Source organism: Colius striatus, chromosome 5 (genome assembly GCF_028858725.1).
Source record: "Colius striatus isolate bColStr4 chromosome 5, bColStr4.1.hap1, whole genome shotgun sequence".
Lineage (NCBI taxonomy): Eukaryota > Metazoa > Chordata > Aves > Coliiformes > Coliidae > Colius > Colius striatus.
In genome coordinates this window covers 49,985,939-50,007,341 of record NC_084763.1, presented here as the reverse complement: position 1 = coordinate 50,007,341, position 21,403 = coordinate 49,985,939, and the positions used below count along the sequence as shown (strand labels likewise).

General features: G+C 38.2%; 1 protein-coding gene across 2 annotated transcripts in view; it reads right to left on the bottom strand.

Annotated features, from left to right (window-relative positions):
• Positions 1 to 529: 529 nt before the first annotated feature.
• The window catches only part of MPP7 (MAGUK p55 scaffold protein 7), a 154,267-nt gene continuing 133,393 nt past the window's right edge, over positions 530 to 21,403 (bottom strand). The window contains exons 13-18 of one of the 2 annotated variants that reach the window (XM_061996951.1): positions 16,776 to 16,946; positions 10,163 to 10,243; positions 8,270 to 8,363; positions 7,054 to 7,162; positions 5,472 to 5,615; positions 530 to 3,602 (exon numbers count right to left, since the gene is read on the bottom strand). In XM_061996951.1, coding sequence (XP_061852935.1) covers positions 3,423 to 3,602; positions 5,472 to 5,615; positions 7,054 to 7,162; positions 8,270 to 8,363; positions 10,163 to 10,243; positions 16,776 to 16,946 — 779 coding nt within the window. In that variant the 3' untranslated portion in view covers positions 530 to 3,422. The other variant, XM_061996952.1, reaches the window with a different exon arrangement.

The window sequence follows — 21,403 nt, the reverse complement described above, 5'->3', positions numbered from 1 at the left end:
ATGTGGGAAATGCAAAACACTGCACTGAACAAAAGTGAAGGGGTTTAAAAGTCTTCTCTCTAATCCTAGTACGTGTCAGGCTTTTTTGGGTTTTTTCTCCCCTCTGGAAAAGACATAACACAATGCAAAAAGAAAGAAAGTAATGCTTAAACTAAGTTAGAGCCTCACAAGTGAACACCGTCTCGTATGGGACTTGCAAGTGGCCAAGGAGCAGAAGCACCCAATGAAACACTCTGGGTCCATAACCCACTGACTTGAACTTTCTCTCTCAGAAATAAAATGGTTTCTTTTGGAGTGGGCTGCAGAAAAAGATAAGCATCTATTTTTGAAGAAGAATTTGTCAACAAAAGTGAAAAATTCAGAATTTTAGTCCTTGTCATAGGTTGCATTATTTTTCCATTTAAAGATAATGGGAGCATTAGAGTTAATAGAGAGACCTATGAGATAACTTACTACTGCAGACATTTTACCTTTTAAAGTTATTAAGCTTATATGTAACGGCACAATTTACAATAAAGAAAAGAACTCCTTCAGTGATATATCAATAATTTATTGTTTTGCATAAGAAGATTGGATTTCAGGTAAGACATCAACCGAGGGCCTGATGGCAAATTCAAGTATAGAGCTTGGTACAATATTAAAAAGTACTACCATTTGCTTGACTATGGCAAACAGCTAAAACACCATAAAAACATCTGGACTTGACTTGTCAAAACATACATTTCTCTAAAAACCCACACAGCACAATTTGAATATGCAGAACATTGGAAACATGTTTAGTTGTCTTCGTTCCCAAATTCTTAGAGTCAAAGGAACAATCTCCCCCTCCTCCTTGGTATCCCAAAACAATTCATCACATGGGCTCAGTGTCCATCACGACAAGCAGGCTCCTGTCCTGTTGAAATTGTTGGGTTGAGACATTTTTTCTGCCTGTATCTCCTATCATCTCTGCCTGCCTCATGGAGGCTTCAAGTTTTCATTCCTTTCCACAGCTTCAATGGTTATATATTTTTTAAGCTAACACTGCAATAACGTTAATTTTTCAATCTAGAAATTTAATTAAAACTATTTCTCACTCCTCAAAGACTCTCTGTACATTTTACTCTGTTGGTTGGATTTACCTTTTTTTGTGATTCCCTTTCTTTTGCAGGTGTTACGATTCAGGAATTAGCTCCTGGCTCAGAGACGGGGCAGGCAGCCATCTGTCTAGGAAACTCCTGCCAAGACTGTGCCGAGGATCAGAGGGCCAGTGTCTTTGTAAATGCAGCAAAGCACTGTGTTGCTTACTTCTGCCCAGCACAGCAAACCTACTTAGAAGGTCCTCCTACACCACACCAACACAGGAATGGGAACTAAATTAATTTCAAAAGGACAAGAAAAACAGCCTGCAGGACAGCCAGAACTGTTTCCACCAGGCAGTTTGCAGATTATTCTAGCATCTATTTCTTAAAGAGAAAAGCAGGTCCCTTATGTGAGCGTTACTGTACACTAATGTTCTGAGACAGCTCAGGTTAGAACTGGTGTTAAGAGGGTTTCAGTAAGGACTAAAGCCTCTCTTGTTGGAAATGGTCAGATCCTGAGAGATGCTGAGTGCTCTCTCAGTTTGGGCTGGTTGCAAGAGATGTTGAGGGCGCTCAGCATTTAACAGCCAAAGGCAAATAGCTCCGCTGGATTCCAGACCCTCTGAGAAACAGTTTCATTTTCAGTAATTAAAAAAAGGAAAATGTTTTCTCAACTCACACAATCTCCATGCCGTTAATTTAATCAACAAATTCCTCTTTATGTTACAAAAAATGTTTAAGTCCACCAGGAAAACGGTGAAATTTGACGAAAGTTGCATTATAGCTGCTCAAGCAGAGCGTGTATCCGTACTGGGATCCAGTACATCTGTAACTCTTGCATAAACATTTCCAGACTCCGAGGGATTTTGCCGTTGTTCCTTGCATTTCATTTATTTTAAACGACTCTAAGTCAAATGCAATGACCCACACATTAAATATGCATTTAGAACAAAACTGCAAAATCTGATGGCTTTATCAGCCTATGAACTGAAACAAAATATTTACATGGAATGTTGAGCTCTATTTACAGAGAAAGTGTTTCGAATTACAGCCTCAGTAATCTCTTCAATAAATGATCACACTGACAAGAAATTTAAAAACTTAACATCCCTTTTCAACCCTTTCATAAATATATAAAGTTTCACTAAATTCTTTTTTCTTTAAACAGGACAGCTATATTCTTCTTTACAGATTAACAAGAACAAACAGTTTCCTGTTCGAATGCAACAGATGGGATGATCTGAAGTCAGGAAGTTCCTGTACACATTCTGTACTTAGAGGACATATTCGCAAGGCAACACACAGGTGTTACTTGGTCTTTACATCTGTACTCAGTAGTAAATAAAAATACTAAATTATCTATATTAAAAATACATCATCTAATATACATTTGCTTACACTGCCACATCAGATCTTAAAAAGAGGTTTCCAACTGTCTGACCGGTGACAAGGAGACTCTTATACAGTGATGTCTACAGCATCAATTTGATTTTGAGTGGAGATAAAATATCTGTTATACAAATAAAAAGTATCACCACATAGGAAACAAGAAAAAAGAATTAATCTCTTGCAACTGCTTCCTGGATCTCCAAGGTTTACTCACAAATTGTCTGAAAATTTTTGATGGGAAAATTGTTCTTAAGTATATAAAAAATGTTTAAAGGGAAAAAAAGAGGATACTCTCTACTTTGTTGCTATTCATATCAATTTGCTGCTGATTTTACAGAAGATTAATCTCAAAGACTTTGAAGTTACATACACAGTAACTCACATTTTTTCCTATTTAAATAAATATTCTCATGAGTTTTTTCTTGTGTCACAAAGCATGTGTGAAAATATTTTCAATCCATGCATGCTCACAGCAGAGTATTTCACAATGAAGACACTGAACACATCTTTCTTTCTGTGACTATGTAAGTGCCGAGGAATAACCACTCAGTACAAGGTTCACATCTAGAAAAGTAAACACACTTAACTGGATACATAATTAAATTACGATGTCTTCCCCATAAAAACGTTGGTCACTTTTGCTTGTTTCAGTTCTCTCAAGCACTGAAGGGGTAACAACTTCCAAGTGCTGATGGGCTCTTTATGAGAGCAGTTATGCTTAAAAACATCAAAGTGCTCATCTCCAGTATTAAACTGCCTAATCTGACTGTTTAATCTGACTGTTCTGCCTCAAAATTGTGGCAGAAGACACGGGAAAACAAGACCAGGTCCAAGTGCATGAAGAGTGTATCTGCTGCCCACGTAGAGTTAGAAAGCCCTCCTACCAAGAAAATGGCCATTGGGTAATGCCTAACCATGCCCCATATTTAGATGCTGAGATAACAGCAGACATTTTGTGGATTTAAAACATTATTATGAATGAAGCCAGCTGATGGGAACCCAGAAGGTCTCGGTCTCCAACCTATCAAAAGTTGTTTTAAGCTCACTGTAAGCTGTAGCGAGGTCATCGTTGACTATCACCTTATCGAACAGGTGGCCATACTGGGTCTCCATCAAGTGGGCAGATTTAATCATTTCTTGAAAATCTTCTTCCTGGTAAGATCAGTGCAAGGCATAAGTCAGTCCACAGCAGCATCACATAAACTCATTCAGTGGCAAACACGAAGGTACTTGCTTATTTCTCATCACGAGATGGAAACTGTACTTTTAATTTAAAAAAAAAAAGATAGAAACTACTATTAAAAGTGGTCTCAGAGAGCATTCTCATGAGTAGACTGTGCTCAACAGGCAATTCTTTCATCTCTCCCCTGGTAGTGACACAAGTAGCCACTGCACGGTAATTACAGAGACATTTTCTGTTAGCAGAACCAGTGAAAAATGTTTCTGGCTGTTTGATGATACATTTAAAGTTTCATTACTTAAGTCTCAGCTAGCTACTTGCATGTGATATATTACAGTGCAGCCTCTACTCTTTTAAGAGCTTGGTAGGAGTCTTCTTACGCCTGCTTTGACCTGGCTTAGTGGATTTCTCTTTGTGTTTGGGGAGAGAACGAATCTTAGGAATTTGTTTACATAACTCTGAGAAATTAAACCTGTCTTAACTAAGCAATTGCTCTTAAGAATGAACTACTCTTACATTTTATGTACCACAGAAAGTATTCTTATAGTGTCTCATTTCAAAACTATTTTAAATGCATATTTTACACAGATGCAGATTGTGACTATATCCATGATCCAATTCAAAACAAAACCTAAAAAATCCTAAGTAACATCTGAATAAGGGAAAATTATGCACACTGTAAATGCTGATAAAAAATGTCTAGCTGTCATCAGCTTTGCTTTATCTTCAATTAAAATCTGACCTTATTCTATTCCAAGGAAGTAAATAAGTTAGTGTTGCATAATATAACTAATATATTTTTTTCTGAGTATTGAAAAAAAGCAGCATGTTACTTGCTCAGATCTTTCTTAGATCTTTGGACCTCTGATTTCAAGAAAGACACTGAGGTGAGTGTGTCCAGAGATGGGCAATAAAGCTCTTGAAGGGTCTAGAAAACAGGTTTTATGAGGAGTGGCTGAGGGAGCTTGGGGTCTTTAGTCTGGAGAAAAAGAGGCTGAGAGGAGACATGATCACTCTCTACAGCTGTCTGAAAGGGGGATTGTAGTGAGGTGGGGGTCAATCTCTTCTCCCACGTATGGAGTAACAGGGCAAGAGGAAATGGGCTCAAGTTGCACCAAGGGAAGGTTTATATTGGAGATTAAGAAGAACTTTTTCACTGAGAGGGTTTTTAGACACTGGCACAGGCTGCCCAGGGAGGTGATGGAGTCTCCACCCCTGGAGATGCTTAAAAGCCCTGTAGATGAGGAGCTGAGGGACAGGGTTTACTAGCGGGCTTCATGGTGTTAGGTTAGTGGTTGTACTTGATGATCTTAAAGGTCTTTTCCAATCAAAAGGATTCTGTGATTCTGTGATTCTCTTACTTTTTTATAGTGTCCCTTTATAACATTTAAAAAAAATTCTCTCATCCACACATAAGGGCTTTTAAAAGCAGCATTTACTTTTTAAAATTGATGCTTTATATTTGTGCTTTCCTCTAAATTTAGACCCAGTAGTAAACCTGATAAAACATGGGAATTCTTATACTTGGATAGAAACATCTAAATGCACATGCAAAATTTTAAAGGAAGCCCATATTATTATTTCTCATTAAAATACACTTGGATCATGGGAGCTCCTCGATGACACAAAATCAAACAGAACATCATGTAAATATCCACGAGCATCTAAAACAATGAAAGGCATCACAGCGAGTTTAGGATGTAAGAGAGTATGGGAAACATGTACAACCTGACAAGTACTGTGGATGAGATCAGGTGATGACTTTTACTTTCAAGGTAAAAAACTACCACAACAAAATTTTTAACAAGTTCTCATGTCCTACCATGTCTAAATATACTTACTGTAAAGGGTTTTGCTGTTCCCTTATCATCTTTACTTGAAATAATCTTGGCATTTTTTCTGGTCTCTCTCAAACGGTCAAGTGACGGAGGCTTTATAAATATTACAAATGGTTTAAACTCATATGTCCGTAAGTGTTTCACTGTCTGGGAGGAGAAAACATTTTCATTAATTCGTTTATTTCACACAGTGGAATTTACTGTAACAGAAGAAACTCTTTGTTAACCAAAATAAACCCATAGAGCACTCCTAGAACACTGTCTTTCCCTTACTGCCATCCTGCTCTGCTGGTGATTGATTCACTGAAGGAGAATTCTCACACGAATGGTAAGAAAATCATTTCCCCAAGGGTGACCATTTCTCTTAGTTTCCCCAGAGACTGCTGGTAAATGCCAGTTTGGCAAAGTCTGGGCTGTGCACACCAGTGCCACTGGCAGCGGGAGATGGAAAGGAGCAGCGGGGCGACTGGGAGAGGAGGGAAAAGTTCAACACATTTTAGCAGGAATAACACTTTCTGTACCCATGAAAAGTAAGGGGACAAAGTGTTTGTGACTCGACCACAACAGGTCAATCTCTTCAAAACTGTGTGTCCTCTCTACAACACCGTGCTCTTCACCCTTCCTGAATGAGTTGAGTGATGCCACGTATGGAGTAGGAGACAGGTCTACATTTGGATTGCAGCACCAGGGCAAAAGCTCTCTGTTCTCTTTCCACTGCCAAGGCCTACAGGAAAATGTCACATTGGAGAGTAGGGTCCTGGAATGGTTCACAAGCCTGGGGCCCTGAGAATGTAGTGCTTCACTGGAAAGTAGGGCTGTGCTGGACAGGCAATGGTCTGTCAGAGCAGGAGTCCCTGCCCAGCTCTCCTCTTCCCCAGCATGGGGTCTGCTCCCCTGGCTACTGTTCTGCGCTCCCCTGGCAAAGCCCCATGTCCCACATTGCCACGGGAACTGCTCACTAGCTCCCAGGGTTCAGAACTCACAAACTGCCCACCCTTGGAGAAGAAATACTTTGGCTGGGTTTAAACAAACTAGGTCAGCTCCTGGAAGCACAGTGGTTATTAGTTGCATAAAAACTCCCAGTGGAGCTGTTCAGCAGGGTTGAAAGACAAGGTCAATGCAAGAACAAATGGTTTAGAGAGGAATGTTCTTAACAATTATTCAGCCAACATCACATTTAGTGTGTTCCTTGACTTGTGTCCATCCTGCATGTAAAACCTTGGCAGGAATTGTCTGGGTGATAGCTCAAAGCCATTCTGAAACTGAAGTTTCAGAGAGAACCTCTGACCCAAACCAGCAGAAAGATGAACTGAAATATAGGAGCATTTCGTAATTAATTTTTTGGTATTATGCTGCAGGCTTCCAATTCTCTTAATTACTGAGCTGAATACTTGCCAATATGTGTTGAAGTTTCCTTCCTCTCCTTTCAGAGAGCCTTTCTGTGATCAAGGTACCCAGTAAGCCCACTCAACATTCATTCAGCATGGAATAAAATACACCTTCTTAGAAACTTTCTTTCTTTCTTTTCCTGGAATTCTAATATGCAATATGGGAACTACAAGTGACAAAAGACATGTTTACTTACATGAGGCTGCACATCCAACAAGCAGACTTTGTTTTTAGCTAGAACTGATCGAACAGAGTCTAAACTTGTACCGTAGTAGTTGTTCTTATACTCGCCATACTCGATAAACCTGTGGCAGAAGGTAAAAACAACTGGAACCATTTCTATTTTCTCTAGGAAAAAAAACCCCAACCTTATCAGTTTGTTTTATAAGATCTAACTCAGGAGCAAAAATATTTTACTTTACATGAGAGTTTTACCATGTTTTATAAAGGAAATGCTGTCAAGTACTTCAGCATGTCAATTTGAAGAAATCATCTACTTTACCACTTTCAAATCAATAACACCTGCTTGTATTACAGTTAAGGAGAAAAATGTACTGTAGTCCAACAGCCCACTAATGTTTTCCATCACCTCTTTTTCTGAACTAATGCGATGCAATAAAACAGTGGATAAGCTAAACAATAGAAACTACTGAAATTTCATTGCACACTACAGAATATCCAGATTCTCTGTCTCAGAAGAGGAGGAGGAGCGAGGATGGTGCTAATGGAACCAAGGCGGCTGGTTATGTGCTATAAAAGTACAAGCATTATTTGCCAAAAAAGCAAAACACAGTTTGAAGTTTCAATAAAACCCACAGCTTTGTGTCTAATACACTTTTGCCCTCTGAAACACTGGGGCAGAATTTCAAGCTACAATATTTTACAGGCTGCTGGAGAGCACGATGCTACCATTGTCTCCATTTTTGTTTGATTTCTGGTGGGTTTACAGGCAGAGGCTTCACGGTAGATCTCTAAATTCAAAAGCAGAGGAAGTGCCTGGCCTGAAAGAGAGCAGAACTATGCAAACACTGACTCAGGCACGTCTGCAGCATTTCCAGGGCCCCCTTCCTAGAGCTGCAATGCTTTATTGCTAACGACAGGCAATGTGTTATCAAAGGGAGTGCTCTTCCATCCTAAACATCTGCAACTTCAGTGTCTTCTTGAGGAGCCGGAGTACTGAAACTGCTCGGAAGCTTATAAACATTTGTGTTTGCACACACTGCTTTTTTTTTTGCTCTGTGTTTTTGCCAGCTGCTTTGAACTGCTTATATATCAAAATGTGACTTTAACACATCTTCAGATCACTGCGACTTATATCCACTTTGACTTGTTATCTAAAATTACAACCAGTCTCACTTTATAACAAACCCATTGCTTTAACTGCGGTTGTAGTTAAAGTTATTTCGACATACTTATTGTTCTGTACGTCCGTCTCAAACAAGTGCTTGGAAATGAAAATGTATTCGACACCATCACTTTCTTGGCTTCTCCTTGGACGGGTTGTGTCTGCAGTTTCATGAAATGAAAGGAGGGGAAAAAAGGAAAAGATGCACAAAATTATTTATTGCAGAAGGGTTCAGGAAACGCTGATAAGCACACAACCCTTCAGCAATACTAAACATAGCGGCTCGCCTCTGATGGACATAAGGCTGCTCTGGATCTGGTAGGCAGCACACAAGCACATGTCAGGTTTGGGTTTTAAAAGCATACAGGGAAAGCAGGAAAAAGCTACTGGACAAGTATCAGATTATCATTTTTATTAACTAATGGAAAAATTCAATAAAATGAAGACAGCTGAATAATAAAAGCAGCAGCAGTCTATAGCAATTACCCCAGCCTTGCCACTTGTTAAACTTCTTAGCATATAAGACTGTAAAGGGGAACAAGGCTCACTAACCTGATTTATAAAATGTTACATTCATTAACAACACTTGTAACTGTGGTATGTGAACCACGGTCATAAAAAAATGGGGTGTGCCTCTTATGTGTCAGTGCTTTTCTTTTTCTGGTGATCAAAATCAAATTCCTTTTCCTTTCAGTAGCCTTGTAGCCTTTCTCTCAAGTACCAGATATAAAGGTTTTGCTTACAAATGATTTTTTTGTGTGTGGAGTTGCCACTTATGGTTAACAAATGCATTCAAACACCTTATTTAATACAAGTCATATGTTACAGGATCATGTATTCCCCATCATATATGAACACAAACAACCTGCTTGCAGCAACACAGCCTTATACACCATTTGATATCATTCTCCTCATAGGTTGACTCGAAGAGGAACATTTCCAAGACAAGGACCTCAGTTCTCCCTCCAAGTTCTGACTTACGAGATTTCAGGGAGAGGGATTTCTTTACGTGTTTGTTTTAAATTATAACCACAAATTTGGAAGTGAAAAGAGCTTGAACTTGACGAATACTGGCAATTTTTAGAGAAATATTTTTGGGCAAATGATTGCATGTGCTTCAGAGTGTTAAATATTTGGGAATGCCTGGCTTTTCTGTTGTTGCTGTTGTTGTTTTTAATACTCAGCTGAAGCAAATATGTGCAAATGAAATGACTTGCCAAGACCAAATGTATTGATTTTTCTACCTAGCAAATCAATTAATGTATATACTTTATAGAATGCCTGTACTTGCAAACAAAAACCTGCGACAGTATCTCCTAAATTCAGAATGTCACAGCCATTTTCTTGAAAGATCTCTACAGCAGGCACAAGTGGAAAGTGAACCAAGGAATGAAAGTCTAAAACTGTCAAGTGCTCCACATTAAAGAAAACCTAATAAAGTACTGTAGAAGTTAATATATCATTCAATGCTATAAAACTCAAGCTACTTGGTCAGATAGGAGGAAAGAGGAGAAAAAAATCCTCCAATCAACTTTTCTTAAGCAAATCAAAGAGATTTAATTCATCTATTCATAGGATTTAACTGTTTATCATTATTCTTCATTTTTCAGCCTGTCTAATATATAAAAGCAAGCATTAGTCACAGACTACATTTCACTGCTTTACAGCCAAATCCAGGGTGCCCTTCCGCTGAGTTTCACTTACTAAACCTTGCCGACATCAATCGTGTTAAACTTGTACTAAAAGTCTACTGCAATGCCTCCGAGCCAAATCGTCCTCTCAGTTTAATCAATGCTACTTAAAATACAACTGCAGCAGCACTTTCAAAAATTAGAAAAGCAATTTGAATGCCAAGCATGCATTTAGAGACCCAAATTTGAAAGTGCCTTAAGGTAATGCAATAATAAAGGATAATAATGCAAGTATAGCATTAGGAGACTGGAAGTGTGTTTTTACTTACGTGGCACTGTTACCCCGTAATGCTGAGTGTCACTGATCAGCAATTTCCGTTTAAGTTCATTCAGTCCAACCCCTACAGGACCTGAAAGAAAAAAATCGTGCTGTTTCCCAGCAGCCAGTTCTCTCTCATCTTCAGGTATATAGTACTCTCCGAGATAAGATTATGGAGCATACGGCTATAACATACACTGGCTTTTAATCAGAGTCATTTGGAAGCACCCATGGTTCCAGTCTCTCCCAGAATATACAGCGCTGACAAATTTCAAGGGATGTAGTTGGCAGTTACTCTGCTCTGACTTATCACTGAAGAAAAATCAGTGAAAGAACCTGACAGCTAAGCTTTCTTTTCTATAGCACCTACGTTCAATATGCACCTATCTTTCTTTCTTTCTTCCTTAGCCCTACTACAGACCCCTGCAACTTAATCTGTAGCTTTACAGCGCAAAATCTGGTTTGGCTATTCATTTTGCCAGAACATTCCCAGTTTACAGACTACAGGACCCCAGCTGACATGTGTGAAGTCCTACCAAAGTCTCTGTGCTCCATGTGTTGGCATGGTCTTTTCCTCCCGCTCTTCAGCTGCCACATCCCTCACTCACACCAGACTCCCCTGAGAAGCACCCTCTCTCCCTCTCACCTTGGAGCACTGTGCTCTGTCTGGCCCTGGCTGCAGCAGGAGTACTGCCTGGCCTCTGGCTGGCTGTAGCTGTCATCATTCACCCTTTAACTGTGTGATAGTGGCATTGCGCAGGGAGAGGAAGGGCAGCACGCCCCAGGTCACAACCCATTTGGGATGTCTGGGTTTCTTTGTTGTTTGATTTCCTATTAAACTATGTTTGTCTCCTTCCTGCTGTCTGAACTGGTCCAAAGCAAATGTTTCTTTCCTCACAAGGCTGCCAAAGAGAGACCACTCTTGGAAAACGCATGGCAGGAAAAAACAAAGACTGCATGGCATTTTTTTTGACCTGTCTTCTCCACCTCTATTTGTGTATGCCTGTCCTAGAAGTTGATAAGCAGACATTCCTCTTGGCTTTAGAGGTGTCCCTAACTCTGGGCCATTTGCCAGTGGTGCTTTAGGTCTCTGAGAGGGCGCTCTGTCCTGTGAGGTCTGAAAGGCTCCATGGGCTATTGCAGGGCTCCAGTCTACCGCGTCCCTTTGGTAGCAGGGTCATGATGATGTGTACATGGAGGGAGCTCAGCTCTGCATGCTCATGTCTTCCTGACACTGCAGTGGTTTTGCTTCTGCAGAGCCAGGTCAACAGCAGAATGTGAAGGAGAGTCGCTGGAACCATATCCCAAGTATTACAAGGATATTATACAAGGTTTCAAGGAAAATTCTTGCTCTCCCAAGGAAAGCGGCACATTTATGCATGGACTGCTTCTTAACAGAGACATTTTAGACACTGGAAATATAAAACCTAATAAATATTTTAATGAAGTAGCAATGTATTGGTTAATTACTAGTGAGAGTCAAAAAGTTAACTAATGCTTCAGCACACCTTCAGGTGGCTATTTGTAAAAGCGACTATTGGTCCCGTCTGAAGTTAGAAACACATCATGATGAAAAGCAAATGCTTGCTACCTTGCTGCTAGCTCCAGCATATGGTCTCTCTGTAAAAGCTTATATTTTCTGCATTTATAATTTTTATATGTTTATGTAAGTTAAACACACAACTACATTTCAAGTTCCATCTCTGACCTACCTGTAAATTAATCTATCGGTATGTATAAATGTTTATTTAATATGGTGTACAGCAGCCTCTACTGGTGCATGTCTGCAGAGGAAAGCAATTTGTTATGTAGACAATTACATTACTTTTGTTCTTATTTGTTTAAAAAAATATTGTTCCTTTTTAAATACTTGAGCTGTTTTACACAAATATGGATTTTAACAGCAAAATTCATTAAAAATCTCAGTATATACTAGCAAAGTGTCACGAAATGTGCATTTCAGTTTAAAAAAACGCCTCTATTCCTTTCAAGCAAAAACCCTTTCTCATCAAATCTGCACAAATATTATTTCCTCAGTCTACATGCTGTCAAATCAACAATATGCTTTTAGCTCTACTTATATATAGAGAATCCAGGCTACGCTTCCTGTGACAGATGCTTTGGAAACTTAGACCAAGTCTGTTTCCAGACCGCAAACTCACTACTACTCTCTCTCTCTTTCCAGATTATCATTTAAAAATCATCTTTAAATTTAACTACTGAAAAGTGCAGACCCTTGTTTTACAGTGATGTCTTCACAGAGTTCTCGTAACTGTAGCATATGGACGCTGAAGGCTGATTCCTAATTAGCAGTGTCATCCATTATACTGATTTTTACACTACATCTCCCAAGTACACTTCTGAATATTCTTTTCATTTGGGTGCAGCAGAGAAGGATGTCAGTTTCTAATAATTCTGAATCAGAACACATTTTGAACTCAAGAAAAGAATAAAACATGAGGATTGAAGAGGACAATCCAGATTCTTACAGTATAATGCCAGGCACGTGGGATCCATGACCGTAGCATAGTTTTGGTTTACTATAAATCACCCTAAGCAGCAGTATTTAGTTATAGTGGCAGATTTAGAGATTTTGTCTATTTTTATAAAGGAACATTTATGTAGCTTGCTGTTGCATGGTGAGTCACATAAGCTGGTGAAATCCTGCAGAAATGGACTGTAGTGCCTACCTCACTTTATCAAGGGACACTTGTGGAATTAAACCACCGATCATTAAAACTTCCATTAAATTTTGTACCATGTAGACATGTCTGAAGAAAAATTGTTTGATATAAGTTCAGGTTTCAGGAGGTTAGTTAACCCAACCAGCCATTCTTCATTCATAGGTACATACTGAGCTCCTAAAGTCTTTTTAAAAGGAAAAAAAAATCCAAAGAAAGTGGTCTTTCAGGAAAGATTTTGTGAGTTAGGTGACAACATGCCTGCTGAGATCATAAACGCCCTGTAGCAAACATGCCTCCAGAGAGGTTCTGTGACTCAATTACTAGTACAACTGATACTATAATGACTGTTCAATTATATTTGTGGTAGGAAAGAAGAATCTGCTTTTTTGTGTGTGTTACAGTAAATCCCAACTAGCAGTGGGAGTGCACTTTGAGATTTGCTGTGAACTGAAGCAGTGAGTTAATAGGGGTGTTCTCATGGGCAAGGCTAGGCAGTATGTTACATACTATGTATTCATTCCTGAGCAATGCTGACCTACCCTGCCTTCAACAAGGAAAGCTTAATGAAGACAGCAATTCTAAGTCTCCTTCTTCATTGTTCAGATAGTTAACTTGAAATAGTAATGCCATGATAGGCCATTTTTCCTGTGCTATTGTTATAGATATGTAGTGTCCTGCACAGATGTAATACAACATGTTAAAGCTAAGTCAGGGAACGTGGAGAGCTAAGAGTCACTTCCATTTTATCCTCTCTGGCTCTGAGACAGACCTGGCTTCCACATAACTCCTTCATGATAAAATCAGAGGTGACAGATTTAAAAAAACAAGAAGAGAATTTTCCCAGTCCCACATTCCTTTTCTTCGTAGTGGTGACCAGGAGGATACCTTTGTGGGGAGAACTGACAGCCTAATTCAGAGACAGACAGACAGTTCTGATTGTGTCACATTAATAACGACTGCTCCTTTGTAGTTGCACACCTCTGGTCCTTGCTTCCACCACTGCCCACTTAGGACAGACACATCACCATGAGTGACCACAGCACCTGAAAGGCTTTGCCTGCCTCTGGTGGTAACATGGCATTCACGTAACTGTGTGCATTCTGGAGGACACATGCTTGTGGTTTGTTACTGCTGACCTTGTTTTATCCTAACACTGTCCTTCAGAAAGCTGAAGTTACACTGTGCAAAGTTACAGTATGTGGCACATCAATTCTTACTTTTAGGAAATAAAATTTGTGCTGTTCTGGCCCTCGTAATTACCGAAGCCTTTGTGAGCAGGACTTCTCCCTCATTTATGTAAATGAAAATTCTAGTGTTTAAATAACACATTTCATGTTAAACTATTCTGCTTCTGCCTGATAGGGCTGCAAGGTACTATACTTAAATAGACTCATCACATTCATAACAACTAAAAGCACAGGTTTGAATCTTTTATTTCAGCCTCAAGGATATGCAGGACTTAATGCATGAACCTACATTTGCAGACAAGGTAAAGTCTTGACAAATAAATACATCTAGCTGAACCTGAGACTAGTTTACATCACACTACTGGTTGCTAAAAATGACTCTGTGTGCAAATTTGTGAATTAGACTAGACCAATTTAAAATGAAGCCAAGAGAAATTTCCATTTCAATGTTGTCAAACTCCCTCCTCCTAAAAAGGGCAAAAGAAAGGCTCAAAACCCATTCCAACAGTAAATTATACATTAAAGCCTAAAATAACACAACAGACACAAAGTGCCCTCCCCAGTTACAGTTATAAAGTAATTATCTGTCCCTTTGTTTTTGGTACTAATACCCAAATTACATTCAACAGATTATATTGAATGCTGCTACTGGCACACAAAAAGCTTTTAAAATGTGTTCACTTCTACTATACCTGCATTGCTTAGCTCTGCTAGTTTTTCCACATTTTGCCCAAGACATTTTTATGGTATTGGCCAGACTTAAGTTGCTCTTAATATCGAGAGAAAAACATAGGAATTACTGAAGCCTGCAATAAATTTCTGAACTGCTTTTGTTACTGGAAAAGCACACTTTCTTCACTTGATATATTACAACAAAAATCAAATGAAATCTCTAGGTATTCCTTAGATCAGACATATGCAATTTGTTATAAAAAGTCTACTTATCACACTTTTGCAATGCACTCTGTTGATGTAACTGTAAAATCAACTCAACCATGTTATTACTTGTTGTATATAGCCCACAATCTCACAGTGATCACACTAGTAGGTGGCTGAATTTTAGTGCTGGAAAGTGACAAAACTGTTTATTAAAAACTAAATTTAATGTTCCCTTGGATATGAGTGATATAAAAACACAGCTACTCAACAGTTCATAACAGTCCCTGATAGAGGGTCATATTTCTCTACTCTGCTGCTTTCAGAATGGAAGAAAGTTTACTAATGAAGCATCAGTCTATGTGCAACTGCAAAAGAAACAATAGGGAATGACACGTTACTCATTGGTAGGAGTGTTACTCAGTGCTCATTGGTACTCCAATGGTTACCTTTAAAAACTGTAATATAACATGCTTTCTCCTTTTTTAGGAGGCTCAAGTAATGCTTTTGATCAGATGACAAATGCTGTGTGGAAACCATGGCAGTGACAGATTACAGAAGAATGAAAAGCTGACAAAGGATGACATCTTCAGTCTTCTGTAGCCATGTTTACCTGTCTTCCTGGTCTATAGAATTCCAACTCTCATCTTTCTCTCTACTTGTGTTTACTTTCTCTAACACAGTAGATGGTTTTGTTTCCTTCCACTTACATATTCTGTCTTTGCTGATCACAGGTATTTATTCTGATTTTTTTTTGCTTTCAGATAAACATATTGATTGATCTCTAAGAACAGAACACCAGCCTAACTCTTTTGCGGTGTAGTACAGTTTGACTGCCTGGTTCAGACTAGCAACCGTAGCAGCTATATTGTAACATCATCTACCTTTGGCTTAGTAAGGCTTTTAACATACAAGTCCTAAAGCATCCTTACATGTCAGTTGGACCACCCTGTCTAGATAGTTGGACTACTAGATGCGTGAAAAACTGGATGGATGATCATGTTGAAAGGGAAGAGGTTATTGGTCTGTACTCTACTCATTACAAGTGGAGTTCCTCAACTGTCTACCGTGTGACATACTCTATTTTGTATCTGTATCAATAACCTGAAGGAGGACACAGAATGGGCCCTTATAAAGTTTGCAGATGTCAAAATGCGTGATGCAAGTGACTTGCTGAAGTGTAGGGCTTCCATTCAGAGGGACCCTGATATGCTACAGGCATGGGCTGGTAGAACTGTGAAATTTGATGAGGACGAATACAAAGCCCTGCATTTGGGATCGACTAAGCCCCATGAGAGTAGAGGCTGGGGATTGACTGCCTAGAGAGCAGCCTGGATGAAAAGGATCTGAGGGTCTAGGCGAGCAGTGAGCTAGGCATGAGTCCACAGCACACACTGGCAGCAATGAAGGCTTACACCTTGCCTGGAGAAGAGGGAAAAGATTCTTCCTCTTTATTCAGCACTCATTAGATCCTGCAAGGAATACTCTCTCCACGATGGGCCCTGCACTACAACAAAGATGTTGATAAATCAGATCATAGCCAGTAGAAGGTCTCCAAGATAGTCCGGAGCTAAAGAACATGACCTGTGAGGGCTGAGAGAACTTAGCTTGTTTGGCTTAGAGATGTCTTCAGAGAGACACACCAACATCCTTCTGATACCTGTTGAGGAGATGAAAGCCATCTCTTTACAGAGGTGTGAGGTGGGAAGACAGGTTCCCAAAGCTGTTATCAGCAACCTGCTATGAATTCAGAGTTAACCCTGTTGAGTGTGAGGATGGACCAGGTGATCTCCTGAGATGCCTTCCAATCTAAATTATTTTGTGGTGAGCATTGTGCTAATCATCTGTTTTACCAGGTCAAAAGTAAACAACTTACCAACCAAAACTACAAGCCTGTATTTGTCATTAGGTTGTCGTCTGTATTTGGCAACTTCTTCATACGTTGGGATATCTGCCGTATCATATTGATCACTCTTCTTGCACTCATACATAGATTTGTTTGTTTTTTTATCTTTTCTGCTAAGACGAAAGCTTCTTCTGAAACCAGCTGCAATAAGAACAGGATTTTTACAAAATAAGAACATAAGTCTTCTCAAAACTTTGGAAATCAGTCTCTTCCAAACATTAAAGGATTGGTGCATGGAATAAAAAGACATGATATGTTTATGAAGGCAGGTCACTAGAATTACATTTTCCCACAGTTTTAAACTATATCAGGTGCTTACTTAAACTGCAAAATTAAGCAAAAGTATGATTACCAATAAAATCATAACAGTGGCAACAATAAGTTGTAAAATACACTCATAGTAAGTTGTTAACACATTTTGAATTTCTTATACATTAGTATACATTCACAAGGAAATTCATGCAGTCTGGACTTTCATACCACACAGTGCACTTCTACTAAAGCAAACGGAAATCAAATGCAACATATGGTGGAAACACATCTCGTGGTTGAAAGGGTTAATGAGAATTAAACTCCTTGAACATTTTCTTTTGTGCTTAGCTTTATATTGTTGATAATATAAAAAAGTGCACAAAACTTTTCCCAAAGATGCTTAAAACCAAACACAGTGAGTTAAATTCCAAACCAGTATGAAACATCTTAGACGATACAGTATCCATATTACAGATATGTTAGCATGAAATTAAAAATTCCTATTAATTTTGCATTTACAATTGCATCAACAGTGTGACATCTACAGTGCCTATCTAGAAGACTGGAAATTTCACATAGTTTTCAGTACTGCCAGGTGGGTTAATCACAGGCATTTTCAAGCAGAGTGGCACAAAAAGAACCTTCTACACTGTATGTTAAAATCCTTTACGTTGCATTATAGTATGTTTTACTGGTATCTAAATGTTCACTTTTGTCCTAGAAGGAACTACAGGATGGACTGCAAAGGACTGCAAAGTTGATTTCATTATTTGGAGGTACAAAGTAAAACACAAACTACATTTTAAATACTGGGAAAATCCCAACAATTTGTTTTTCCAGGAATATATCATAGGACAGTAACCGTGTAAACTTCTGGTGACCCCACATTTTTCAGCAATATGTTTTCAGATACTTGTTATAGCACTTATGTTTAAGTGTTTGAGAAGTATTCATATTACAATTTTTTCTTCAAAGGTAGTATATGGCAAGTATCTGGCAAACTGAAGACCCAGTTCTGCAAATATTTAGAACCAGATCTGAAGCAAAATCCTACAAGGCTTAGCTACAGGGTTGGCATTTTGTACACACAGAGTTAGACTTAACATAAACCTTTGTAGAACTCAGATCACAGAGGATGTTAACCAAGTTACTTTATTCACGTGAGTTCCTATACCTATGAGAATCTACAACACATGCACACATACAAAAAGGAAAGAAAACTTTCTTTGAGAAGTAAATTACATCAATGCATTCAGTATTCAAAATATGAACGAGTAAAGTGGAAGCTGAAAAAGGAGAAGAGCTAGCCAGAAGGACATGGGCTGGGAAAGTGAATAAAAATATGAGATGTGGAAATATAATGAAATAAATTGAGTTACGTTATTTCATTATTTCATATTCATCATATTAGAGAAGAACACAAACACTGAAGCGACTGCAGTCAGAAAAGGCCTGTTGGAGTGACAATAGCTGTGAGCTTACATACCCGAGAGAGAGCCTGGGAGATCTTGTCTGCCCAAGGATGAAGTCTGTCATGACATGAGGATGTTTTCCTGCTACATAACTACACCTAACTGTATAGACAACTACATGAAAAAAGGTTAAAAGTAACTTAGCAATACAGACGTGAGTTACAAGTTTTCTGAGACATCATCTAAAAGGCTCCAGATAAAAAAATCAGTTGACTTAAAAGCAAGTCAAAAATTGTTCTGATTTTTTTTCTGTAAAATCATTTTATGGGAAAAAAAAAGAAAGAAAAAGAAATCATAATTCTTGATTCACTACTAAATGGTTTACAGAATAAAGAGCTTTGTCATAAAAGCCTGATTCCCTATATCTGGAAAAGGTAAAAGAAACAGGAGAGATAAGTTAAGTCAATCATATCTGATTCAGTTTGGTGCTGATTTTTCAAATTCCAAGAGCTTGGTGCCTCTGAGTAGTTGGGGAATTCTTCCAGAAAAAAAATCTCTTTCTGCAAAATCTTCATATCAATTAATTCTCTGCTGTTAGGTTTTAATAAGACCATGTGTAACTTGTCCCTTTTTTCTCCATTTACTTTACTCAGAACTCATTACCAAACTATGAGGTGGTGAGCTATTGTAAGAATTTTCATTCCTTATTCTCTTAAGAGGGAAAAACCCCTCCAGATTTAGAGGATTTTTTGATATAAAAAAGAATATTTTTCAGTGCTGTCTTCAGGCTTCTTCATCCCTTGTCACTTTTACAGGCTGTGTATAAAGCATCACAGAGATTCGGGTGATACGGTTCCACAGCTAACACGAGTTTCTTTAACACACTTGATATTTCTGTGACTGAAACACTAGTAAAATGAAATTAATAATATAGTCTTGTACGTTAAGAAGGTTCAAAAACAAGGTCAACTAGAACTTAAGACATTACAGAAAAGCTATGTTATTAATTAAAAAGAACAAACATGTGAGTCAGAGATAGCGAAGCAGGTTTCCAGTACGGCTGGTTTCTCTGCAGTGGGCTGGTGAAGACAGTCTTGGAAAAAACTGTGGTATGCCAGTTGCTTTGCCACTTAACACTACTGTCAATCCGAACTGCTCCTCAAAGCCCATCTGAGTAGCCCTATATAGAAACCCAAGAAAGTTTGCTTCAAGCAGCTTTAAAAACTAAGGAAAATGTAGAGTCTGCAAAGGAAGGATAAGACAGTTTCAAATACGTCCAACATTTTTACGATACTGCTACTGCATTCCTGGAAACATGATTCTTCCTCTCTCACATCTGTCATTTTATGTCCTTACATATGTGGCTTAACATCACTGTGATCTTCAGAAGCTATTTTATTAAGAACTGTTATTAAATATTTTCTACTGAACTCTGTATTTATAATTGCATTATATGCTGGGCAGCTCTAACTGTGCTGAACTGAAATGTCATACTTGCAAGGAATACAAACATTTATGAACAAGCTAATGTTTGCATATTTTACAGTTTAGTAAAGATGAAAACCACACTTTATTCATTATTAAAAATATAGTGAAAAATCACTATAAAAAACCAAAACCAACACTGATATGAAATAGAAAAAGAAAGGTTCCTACAAAATGATTAAGCTTGAAGGTAAATTCCTATAAAGAACAAAGAGAAAAAGCATTGCTTGCCCAGAACATTTGGTAGCCTTGATAAATATGAAAGGAGCTGCAGGCTACAGTGTCTGTGGAATATTGATATCACCAAAGATTAACCTTAGTTGCCAAGTATGCAGGCCATAAAATAAAAGGGAAAAATTCCATCACTAAAGCAACATAAAATTCTGAACATTGAGAAGCTTGCACCAGCTCACTGGGTGCAGCTACATGAGTAGGAGCTTACTGAACATGCAAACCCATAAACTACTGCTGGAATGTAACAGAATTGGTGAAATAAGAACCGTCTCTGGAAGAAAAGATGAAGAGCAATTGTTCTAAAACTACAGATGTCTCAAAATCTTATAACACTTCTCAACGTGAAATAAAAATCGAAAGTGGCAACTAATAAACGTAATTAAGGCTCAATAACAATCCAAGAGAAACTACTTACATCTCTTAATAATGTAAAAGCAAACCCTAGCAGAAACGTGTTATTGTTCTTTTACTCACTTGCAATATCCATTTGCTCATCTCAGAATAGTTACAGCTACACAGTGAAATCCGCTTGGACCTCACACAGACATTCAAACTGAAAATGGGCAACGCATCAACTTGTCTTCCTTAAGATGTTTTAAAAGGATGCTGATGTAAGAAATGGTCCATACTGAACTTAATTATATAATTCCTAACTATGTTGTGTGAATTTAAGTGCTAATTTATTTATGGAAGTAGAAAGTTAATTTCTTAAACTGAGAGAAATTACACTAACAGGAAATACTGGAATTTAAATTCACCTATGTTTCATAAATTCACCAGTAAGGCTCCAGAATGCTATAAAGCACTAACACATGCTTTTCTTCATTTCCATTCATTAAAACAAGTGCTTAAGTATGTGTTTAAGTTATGTATATTCTTCACTGAACTTAGTCTAATCTTACATAATACAGAGTGAACAAATGCTGCTCAACTGTAAATGCATTTACATCCTTTTGTATTCAGATTGCTGACAAAAGGATGTTTGGTACTGTGTTCATCATACAGCTTTGTACGAATACAATACTTTTACTAGATATTTCTGGATTATTTTTTTTCCTCTCAAATATTGGGATTTTTTTATACTGGCTCATATGTCTATATTTCTATTGTTATACAGGAACTGCATAAACACAGAGCAGACTGCTTACTCTGCTTGCTTCTGGACTGATTCCCAGCTTGCACATTTAGACAGGGTTAATAAAAATTTAGATTATG